General features: G+C 44.3%; 1 protein-coding gene across 2 annotated transcripts in view; it reads right to left on the bottom strand.

Moving 5' to 3' along the window:
- Nucleotides 1–11,288, bottom strand: part of Flvcr1 (feline leukemia virus subgroup C cellular receptor 1) — a 44,493-nt gene that overhangs the window by 16,135 nt on the left and 17,070 nt on the right. Inside the window, exons 4-5 of one of the 2 annotated variants that reach the window (XM_004626862.2) lie at nucleotides 10,304–10,371; nucleotides 1,184–1,287 (exon numbers count right to left, since the gene is read on the bottom strand). In XM_004626862.2, coding sequence (XP_004626919.1) covers nucleotides 1,184–1,287; nucleotides 10,304–10,371 — 172 coding nt within the window. Of the gene's footprint in view, nucleotides 1–1,183; nucleotides 1,288–10,303; nucleotides 10,372–11,288 lie in introns of those variants that run through there. The other variant, XR_002820190.1, reaches the window with a different exon arrangement.

Below are 11,288 nucleotides of genomic sequence, written 5' to 3'. Positions count from 1 at the left end.
AAAGAAAGAAAGAAAGAAAGAAAGAAAGAAAGAAAGAAAGAAAGAAAGAAAGAGAAAAATCCCAAGCAGATGGGAGCAGCTTAGGTCCTTTGGGGCCAGGGATGTAGTTCTGTGGGAAACCACACGTCTTTCATTCAAAACTGAGGGTTTGATCCCTAGCACCACAAAAATATACCAAGGAAATTAAGAAACAAACAAACAAACTGGCTCTTCGGTTAAGGCCAAAGCAGAAGAATGCTGCCATTGAAACCCTGCTCTGGGCTCCTAGCTAGCATCACTCCCTCCTCCTTTACATTAATGTTCTGCCACATACAGGCATGGTCAAAATAGCATTTTCATATTATGCAGTATATTATAATTAAATGATATTGTGGTTTAGGAACATCTTGGTCAAAAATTTTCATAAAAAAATAATTTGTCAACAGCGATTTTTTTAAGAACAAAATTTTTTAGGGTCAGGGAGATGGCTCAGTAGAGTAAATGCTTGCCTGGCAAGTGCAAGGGCCTGAGTTCAATCCCCATTTCTGAAAATAAATAAAAATTAAAAAATAAAAATAAATTTGTTTTTCAGTCCACAAAAAAAGAAAGCAAGATCAAGTGTGCCAAAAGTCAAAGGTTTCTCAGAAAGAGGTTTTTAAAAACACAGATATACTCCCCCTCCTAAAGAAGTATGCATGGGTATTGTTAAAGAAAAAGGTTCATAAGGCATCTAAGTTCACAAAGTTGAAATAACTATGACCAATAAAATAAAACAAAACAGCAGGGGAGGTAGCTCAGCAGCATAAGCACTTGCCTGGCAAGCACAAGATCATGAGTTCAATCCTTGGTACAAAAAAAAAAAAGAGAGAGAAAATAAAACAAAACACTATGTAGATTATTGAAACATTCACTAAAAGAGCCTGCAAAAATACCAACATTTTAAATTCCTTAAGATAGGTGGCCTGGCCATAGCTCAGTTCTTTAAGTGGCTGCTTCCACAAAGCTGTCAGCCTCAGGTTGCTGGAGTTCGATCCCCACAACACTCCAGCCAGCTAAACCACCCCTGAGGGCATTCGGAGAAAAAAAAAAACAAAAAACAAAAAACAAAAAACAAAAAACACCTTAAATTCCTTAAGATAAAAGAGTAAAGTTCTACAATTCAAACCTCTGGCTACACACTGCACACGTGTCTCCCGCCACTCACTTGTATGTTTTGGTATAGTCCAGCCACAAGCCACACAGAATGGAGCCCAGCATTCCAGCCACCACCAGCGTGAGCCCGATCCTCCCGGCATTCACTTCTTGATCCTGAAAAGCACGCACACGAGAAGCTGATCAGACACAGATCCTGCACAGACCATCCCTTTACACAGCAGGGAAGATCACGCAACATGAGGCACATGTCAAGAAGATTCCCTAGGTGGGATAGAGCAGAGAGGCTGAGGCAGGTAAAATCAAATAAAGCCAGAAAAAAAAAAACCAAAACGAGAAGAAAGGAAAATTTTTTTGGTCTTCTATGGTTAAAAGTGCATTTTTTTTTGGTGGCCAGCTCAGCCCATCCCGCGGGTAGGGCTGGCATGGCATGTGGTGCTGGAGAGCAAACCGCGGTCCCTGTGCGTTTGCCTAAGCAGGCACTTCAGACTGCTGAGGTATCTTACTGGTCCAAAAGTGCAATTTTTGTTAGGTTTCTTAAGTAATTTATAAATGTCTGAAAAGAGTTTTACACAGTACAATTCCCTTCATCTTTTATGAGCAGAAAAGCCGATCAGAACTTAGTATTTGCTTCTTCGTACTTATGCTGATTCCTCTGAAATGGTACAGCTTTTTGCATATAATCAATACATTACTTCAAACAAAACAAAACAGCACTGTCACATGGTAATGATTCTGCTTTCAGCTGGATGAGCTGAAGGAGGATTGCAAATTCAAGTCCCTAGCAACTTAGCAAGTTCCTGTCTCAAAAAATAAAAAGGACTGGGGATGCAGCTCAGTACTGTAAGAGCTGGCATCTAGCGTAATACCCTATTCACTTTTAGAAGTAGAAGACACTGAGGCAGAATCCAATTTAGTTTGACCCCTGCCTGAAGCATTTATATAGGAGCAGCCTTGCCTAAAGTACCCTATTTCTCACTCCTCCCCTGCCCTGTCAGAACTTCACAAACATTTAGGAGATAAGGAGGAGATAGGACCCATTTAGGACGATAAGATACGGACTACTTGCCCATGCTTAGCCATAAATCCCTCTGCTGAAGCCCTCGTTCCTCTAGGATACAGGGTCATCACAGTCCTGCCATGACCCCGCACCTACAGGATATAGGGGGCACTACATTCCTGTCCAGTTGCCACAGCAAAAAAGAAACTGTAAAGCATGGAGGGAACAAAGAACTGGGCCTTTTGTGTCTTCCTGGGTGGGGTGGGGAGCACACAGGTCACTGGCTAATTAATAAAATTTTCTGTAATTCCTTTTAATTTGGTCTCCCGTGGGCAATATATTCAATCTGCAGCCATTACCTTTGGGAGCTCATTCGGGATCCCTACCAGCGAGATGCTCTTGCAAGATGCCCACCCGGCCCCCATGCCTGTGAGCCACTTCTGGGTGGCTTTTGGCACCACGAGCTGATTTCAGCTAACTGTCCCAAAGTGGCCGAAGGAACAAAATACCATGGCGTGGAAAGGAATGACAGAACCTACTCCAACCCAGGTAAGATTTGACTGGCTTCTGTTCTTCTCTCGAGGCTGGAGTTGGTGAGCCCTGACTTCCAGATGTGGAAGTTGTGTCCATCTATCTCAGATGAGCATTCCTGAGATACTACTGACATGTTGTTTGTCTCATTGAGTTTGTTCTCTCATAAATACTCCTGAATTTGTTTTGTTTTCCTTGTTTGTTTTGCGTTGGTTGCAGGGGGACCCTGTGTTTGTTCTGAGTTTACTGCAGAGGAGACACTGCATTGCTTTACCAGGAAGTCTATGGGAATGCTGGAAGTAACCCTGCAACTGTTTTGGTTTGAAATCCAGCCAAGAGTTTAAATTAGTAAAGACAAGAGGTTGGAGAAATAGAAAAGGAAACCAAATTCTGTCCCAGGATGTTGTTGTCCATTTGTTTGTTTGTCTGAATTATTTGTTTTCTGTCCTCAGTACACCCATGTCCCAGCTGCGTTCATGCTGGGGAAGAACTACTGAGTCCAGAGCTTGCGCTGGGCAGTGGTATCAGTTCTGTTCTTCTTTTCCCTTCTTGCCTCTTGTGACGGTCTACCTGGTAATGCACAAGGGTGCAGACCTAGCTTGGTTGCCCTACTGCATTGTGATTGTCACCACTGTGTCAAATTACACTAGTCTGGGCTTCTACTGTGTGTGTGGATTGAGAGGAGACACCATGGGACCTTTGTTACGACTGGAACCATACAGAGCAACCGACTGTCCTGGGCTGCATGGTTTGGAACTTTCGTAAGTCCCAAGGTAAATATGGGGAGTGATTTTGGAATTTCTGTTATGTCATCCTGAGCACTGTGGCACCCCGCGGAACCTCACCCACAGGTGCCGCTGTAGCAGCTGCTCTCACTTCATCTGTTTCGTCTCTCTCTCTTTTTACTTCCCCTCCCTTCACTGTTGAGCTGATGGCAGGGTAACAACAGCCCACAGAGCTCACTAGCTCAGTTCACAGGCCCTTATCTGTCCTGCCCTTTCTAGGGAGGTTTACTGCTCACCTCTCCCTGCTCCCCAGCCTCCTCGGCAACTGCTCTCCGGCTGCAGTCACAAGAAGGGGATTCTGAGTCCCCCCTCCCACTCTGTGCCTCTTCTGGTTATCCGCTGCAAACTGCAAAAGTAAAAAGCCTGCAGGAAAAAATTACTGCTTCATAGCAGAAAAAGTACAGAATGGAAATATGGACTGGAAAAGAGAAAAGTGATGGTGGCACCTAGGAAGTTTCTTACAGATGAAAGGGATATTTCAAGTGAAAAGGTCCAAGGCTGCTAGAGAGGGAAAGAGAAAGTGTTTATGATGGAATCAGAGGAAGTTTCAAGCAAGTGTTTGTAAAGGAATTGAGAGAAAAAAGAAAAAGAGAGAAAAAAAAAAGAAGACATTGTAATTTAACCTGGCCAGAAATACATTTCAGTACATTTTGGTTTTGTAAAGATATTTGTTTGATCTACATATTTGTTTATGGATTTATGTGTTATTCAATAAACAGCTGTTTCTTTTATCTGAGTTTTAAATATAAATTTTAAAGCATGTTTTCTCCTGAGTTACCAGCTGGTCTAAGTGATAATAAAATGGGTATATAAAAAAAAATCATTAAAATGAGGAGAGATTATTGGACAGGACACTTGACTGGTGGATAGAGGAGTGGCCAACCTTTGTTCGTCAGTGGAGAGCTACAATAAGCCCCTTAAAGATACCCCAATAATGTGGTCATTGGTTAAAAGATAAGTTTATAAAAATTATGAGGTTTATGTCAAGCCAATATGAACAAAAACTTACATGATATGTGCGATAACTAAAATGGACATTTCATCCTGTTGTTACATTGCTATATGTAACTACTGATGTCAAATGTTCTCTGTAAAAGTATAACTGTTGTCTGTTAACACTCTATAGTGATTTAACTACTGAAATGTCCATGGATGATAAAAAATAACATTCTCTGGTCACACTTTATATTTAAGATGCTTAAGTCTGCTCCCACATACCTGGACCTCATACGCTGTGTTGGATTTGAAGATAGATTCTTTTGTATTCCCTTGGCAGCTGCTTCCCAGGAATTGTTTGCCTTTAGCAGGAGGATGGGGGGGACACAAGTACCAGTGACATGTACATGACTTCCCAAGGATTCAAACTTGCTTTACTGTTCTTGGAAACGTTTTATCAAAGAATCTGATGCCTTCTGGAAACATCCTAACTTTTCTCTCATTTACAGTATGTAAATGATTTATTAGCTAGAGACCCAGGAGTTGTGAAAGAGGGGACAAAAAAGCTACTAGAGGTGTTGCAAGATAAGGGGTACCTCATCTCTAAGAGGAAGGCTCAAATATGTGTTCAAACTGTAATTCCTTGGGTTCTCTCTGACAGGGGAAACCCATGCCTTCTCGAGCTCCTGGACCCAGGCTATTCAAAGGCTAGAGGAACCCAGGACCTGAAAGGAGTTACAAGGGTTCCTGGAGATGGTGGGGTTTTGTTGTTTTTTTGGGTATCAAACTTTGCCTCTGTTGTTAAACCCTTGTGTGAAGCCCTGAAGGGAGGCAACAGCCTCCTACTTGGATTGAAATTCAGAACAGCAAAAGCATTTGAGGATTAAAGAAGGAACTCTTAAAGGCTCCTGCTCTGGCCCTACCAAATATCACTGAGCCCTTTCACCTGTTTGTTTATGAGAAAAGAAAAGGAGTTGTAAGGAGAATCTTAACTCAGACCTCAGGGCCATGGAAGTGCCCTGTGGCCTATCTGTCCAAACACTGGACTACATGGCTGCTGGGTGGCCATCGTGGGCCACTGCGGCAGCTGCTGTATTAGTAAAGAAGTCTGACAAATTAACTCTGGGACAGTAGTTGAGTGTCTTCATGCCCCATGCAGTGGAGACACTGCTGTGGGTCCCTGGTGGAAAGTGTCTCTCTGGTACTAGGCTGGCCCAGTACCAGGCAGCCCTCCCTGAAGACTCACATCTAACTCTTTTTTTTTGTGTGTGGAACCGGGGATTGAACTCAGTCCCTTGCACTTGCCAGGCAAGTGCTTATTCCACTGAGCTACCTCTCCAGCCCCATAACTCTTAAGACTACACAGGCCATTAATCCTGCATTCCTCCTTCCAACATCATTGGAACCCCTGGAGCAAGATTGTGTGGAGACCATGACACTACTTATTCTGCAAGACCTGACCTACAGGACACACCACTCCAAGACCCCAACCTTGTCCTGTTTGCAGATGGAAGCAGTATGGTAATAGCTGGGGCAAAGAGGGCAGGACCAATGGCTGTGACTGGAAAGGACAGTGTGGTCAGAAGCACTGCCTCCAGGGACTTCAGCCCAAGATAAAGAGGCCTCCTAACTCAGGAAGAAAAGACGTCAAAAACTTCCAGATTTTAAACGTGTTACAGGAAGTGTGGTGGCCCACTGAAGTGGCAGTGATACACTGTCCTGGACATCAAGAAGGCCGAGGCAATAGGGCTGCCAACCTGGTAGCAAAGCAAGCTGCTGTGGGGGGCTCACTGCTAGAAACATGTGTCATGGTAGTGTTACTCCTTCAGCCACCCAAATATTTTGACACTGAATTATTGTAGGCCAAGTCAGAAGGGCATCATCAGAAAGAAGTGGGAGGCAAATCTTGTCAGGGGAAGATTATTTTTGTCTAAAGACATGACACATTTTGTGATTCGGGATCTATATGACAAGACCCATCTGGTCAAGATAGCTATGACCAAGCTGCTTGGCCACTATTTCTGTATCTCCACGCTTTGGACCTTGTGCACCTCAGTGGCCAACAAATATGTGACTTGTGCTAACAATAATCTAGTTTCTCGCCCACAGCGTAAACCAGGCATCTGCCAACAAGGAACTTTCCCTTCTTTTGAGGATGTCAAAGTGGACTTTACTGAGGTCAAGTCAAGGGCTGGAAACAAGAAGTGTTTGTTGGTGCTTTTTTGCACCTTCTCAGGATGGGTAGAGGCCCTGCCCACCAGAACTGAGACCTCCAGAGAGGTGGTAAAAGCACTGATGGAACTAATGAGTGGGCTCCTCGTTACAGTAGGCCTAGATTATGGGCCTGCTTTCGTGGGGAGAGTAGTTCAGAGTCTTTCCAGTGTTTTGGGCCTAAACGGCAGCTAGATACTGCCCACTGGCCCCAAAGCTTGGTCCAAGTATAGCGGCAAAACTGCACTCTGAAGAGCACCCTGTCCAGACTATGCAAGGAGACAGGTGTGAACGGGATGCCTCTGCTTCTGATGGCCCTGCTGCCGTCACGCTGCACCCCACACCAGTATGGGCTCACTCCTTTTGAAATCCTATTTGGAAAACTGCTACCTGTGGTGCCAGTATTGGAGGGACTGTGAGAGACAACTCTAAGCCTGCAACGGCAACTGTAGGCCTTAACAAAGGACTGTGAAGGGACTACAGAAAACTATTAGAATGTCACCCACTGTACAGGCTTTTGAACCTGGGGACTGGGTATTAATCAAAAACTGGAAGAGCCCCTCCAGCCCAGATGGGAGGGGCCATATGATGTCATCATGACTGCACACACCCACTTGTGTTAAAGTTACAGTCTGCAAGCCATGATTTCATCACTCACAAGTGAAAAAGTGTGTAACCAAAGTACCACCAGCCCTCCCTTCCCCCAGATCTCCCGCACCTCATTGATCTGAACAACTCAGGCAAAAGCAAGCTCTGCCCAAGCTGTCACAGTGAACCTGCTGTTTGAGGCAGTGCTGATCTCCTTAGCAGCTACCACAGGATGGATAATGACTGCTGTGGCTCAGAGACTCCAGGAGAACACCTCTGCAGTCACACTCTTGAGCAACCAAGGATGGACTCAACCAAGGACAGACTCAGGCCGACTGTCCTCTTTGGGCCTCCATTGTGCTCAACAGATTGTAGTGTTTGTTGTCTCCCATATGTAAATTATGGAACCCAGAGTATTGGAAGGAAAGGGCTGACACAGCAAAATGTTCCTTCCCTGCCTGTGAGGTCTCCAAAAGCAGGCAGTCAATCCATGCTCCTTTGCACATGAAGGCAAACACCTGGACCTGCCTACAGTGGAACATGGGCTACATGTATGCCCAATGGTGGTGGGAGGGAACTGTGCTAAAGAGAGGCATACTGACCACACTGGGGTTTTGAGACAATTGGGCTTACAGGAGGAGTTTTCAAAGGAAGTCTTCATAGGGACCCTAACTCCCTAACCCGTTGGTGGATACAAAGTGATACACATATTTAGGTGTACCAGGAAATGTGCTGGTTGTCACACTGGGTACTCAGATGGGTTTTACACAGAGGTCAGGATTCAATCCCCCCCAAAAATGGAGATGGATAGCCTAAGAGCTAAGTCTGAAATCTATCAGTTGCTTGGTGAAATCCACTATTTGTTAAACTTGTCTAGCCCTACATCAGTAGAAACCCGCTGGATGTGTATATGGTCCTTTTATGAGGCTGTCGCCTCCTCAGAGTCTGTAACACCCACCCAATGCTTGTATGCCTCAAAGGAGGAAGAGATACTGTCTCTGTTGATGGCAAAAACGTATAAGGAAAGGGATTTTGTGTGGGACAAGGGAAGAACCAGGTTACTTTCAGTCAGCTAGCTCCACAACACCTCACCTACCAGGCTCCCTGAGGGGCATGGTTTTTCTGTACCAATGGGTTAAATGTTTAGATCATAGACAAAGGTTAACTGGGACAGGATCTTATCTGCTGACTACATTGATTCCCTGAGTACAAATCATCCAAGGGGAACTGAAAGACAGACATCTGAGATATTCATACATGAAAGGCACACGTGTGTATGAAGGGCTACCCCTGTGTTAGTGCCAGTTCTATCCGGGGTAGCTCTAACAGGAAGTGTGGCTACCAGAATAAGAGCCATAGTCCATTCAGAGATGGGCCTCCAACGACTCCACCGGATAACTGACAGTATAGAACAAAATGTGGCTGGGTTCAAGCTGTGGTAAAACAGGTAAATTTTCTGGTTGAAGTTGTGTTACAAAACAGAAGGGAGTCTAATTTGGTGTTCATGAAACAAAGAGTACTCTGCGCAGCCTTAGGGAAGGAAGAGTGCTGTTTTTATGTCAACAAGTCAGGGGTCATCACAGAGACCCTAGAAAAATTAGACCATGATGATGAACAGAAAAAAGATGGCATAATGACCATGACAGCCCCAAGTGATACGATTCCCTATTTCACTGGAGTCCCAGGTCAACCTCCCTCATAACAGGAATCTCCGGGCCAATAAATGCCCTGCTAGTCATGTTCATTGCAGGGCCATGTCCGATCAATTGGGTAATGACCCAAACATGGAGCGTGATTAGATAGTCCAATCCATTAGAGATAAAGGATAACACTGAATATGAAATAAGGGATAAGCCAACATCTTCAGATAGACATTATATTTCTTAGAAAGAAAAATATGCCTAAGAGGGGGGAATGTAAGGGCTGGCATCTAGCATAATACCCTATTCACTTTTAGAAGTAAAAGAGACCGAGGTAGAATTCAATTCAGTTTGACCCGGCTGATGTATTTACATAGAAGCAGCCTTGCCTAAACTACTCTATTTCTCACTCCTCCCCTGCCCTGTCAGAACTTCACAAACATTTAGGAGATAAGGAGGAGATAGGACCCATTTAGGGCAATGAGCTACAGACTACTTGCCCCTGCTTAGCCATAAATCCCTCTGCCCAAGACCTCACACCTACAGGCTATAGGAGCATCACAGCATTCCTTCTGTGACCCCGCACCTATAGGATATAAGGGGCACTACATTCCTACCTGGTTGCCATCGCAACAAAGAAACTATAAAGCAGGTAGGGAACAAAGAACTGGGCCTTTTGTGTCTTCCTGGGTGGGGTGGGGAGCACATAGGTTGCTGGCTAATTATCTGTAATTCCTTTTAATTTGGTCTCTCATGAGCAACATATTCAATCCATGGCCATTACAGTACGAAGGCCCTGGCTTTAATCCCCAATGCCACCAGAGGTTAAAAAATTAAAAAAAATCTGCTTTCAAAGTTTTACGAATTCAACTAAACATAAAAATTATGGGTGACCAATGCTTTGGATTTAGCTCCAAGAGGCTAGACCAATCCAGAATGGAATCACCTGTGTCAGGTGCCACAAAGGCACAGTGAACTTGAAAATGGCCCTGTACAACAGCCTCATAAGCCAAATGGCAGTGTGATGAGCAGCCCATTCCGGTCCTTGTCTCTGCTTCTTCTGCCCTTCTCAGGCTAAAAAGCCCGTCTTCTCCTCTGCTTTCCGAATGCCTCTCTTTCTTTCTTTCTTTCTTTTTTTTTTGTATTTTAGGGAAGGGTCTACAGGGTGTTCAGGGTCTCACGACTAGATCAGACTCATAGTGATTCACCTGTTTACAGCCTCCCAAGAGCTGGGCTTACAGGCGCGTGCCACCAGCCCAGTCCCAATTGCTATCTCAGTTCAACAGGGGCACCGCCTTACTCTACAGCTCTTTTAGTTTGATAAAATTTTGTTTCACAAATGTGTTCTCAGTTAAGACAAAAGTAAACCTTTTACATCAACCAGATTATAACCCTAAATTTTACGATTATGCTAACAAGAATTACACGGAGTAAAGAAAAATCTTGGCAGCGTGTGCAATATGATAGAAGCAGAAGCTTACCTTATAATATGTCAGAATCATTTGGTTTAATAATGTTGAGACTGAATAAAATGCTCCAGTCATAATGCCTACAATAATAAAGAATAAATATAATTTATCAGTTCATCAAGTGACCTGGAGTACTACGCGACAGTTGTGAAAATACAATGTATTCTTTTTGTCTGTTTATTTTTTAATGTATCTTAGTACGGGGTTTTACAGGGTCTCACTACACAGACTGGACTCGTGTTTTCAGCCTCCCAAGTGCTGGGATTACAGGCACGCACCACCATGCCCAGGCACTTTAGTCCGCTGAGCTATCTAGCCGGCCCACAATGTATTTTTTTAAGCAGCTGCCAAAACTAGGAACCACTGCCACTCCCTTTTAGGATCAAGTGTGCTGATCACGTTAACACTACATTTAGAGGGACCGTCCATGATCTGGGTGTGTCCCCGAAGGATCATGTGCTGCGAACTTTCCCCGGTGTGGTGGGGGCCGAGGGGATGGAGCCCTTTACAGGTGCAGCCTAGAGCCAGGTCACTAGGTCACAGGGGCACCACCCACAGAAGCCAATGACAGTGGTCTTGTAAGAGCTGTACAAAGCAAGCTGCCCTACGTGCTGGCCTCTGAGCACGCGGCCATTTCCCATCTGCTTCTCTCCCAAGCTGTGACACAGCAAGGGCCTCACTACCCACTGAAACGACACGGCCACCTGACCTTGGACTGTCAGCCTCCAAAACTGAACAGGTTAAACAGACTTCCTTTCTTTATGAAGTTTTCAACCTTAGATATTTTTTTATAGCAATACAAAATGGTCTACTGTAGTCAGAGTTTTGTCTTAAGACTATTATTATTTAGATTCAGATATACTGACCATAAATTATATCCCACATACACCACTACATGGTAACCCATCAAGTGATGGATTATTTCCTGAGTACCCACAGTACATACAGCCAATGAATGTTAAAACCATAACAGAATCCCTGTTTCAAAGAAATTAGT

This window comes from Octodon degus, unplaced genomic scaffold (assembly GCF_000260255.1).
Source record: "Octodon degus isolate 3935 unplaced genomic scaffold, OctDeg1.0 scaffold00017, whole genome shotgun sequence".
Taxonomy (NCBI): Eukaryota; Metazoa; Chordata; class Mammalia; order Rodentia; family Octodontidae; genus Octodon; species Octodon degus.
This window is presented reverse-complemented; position numbering and strand designations above follow the sequence as displayed.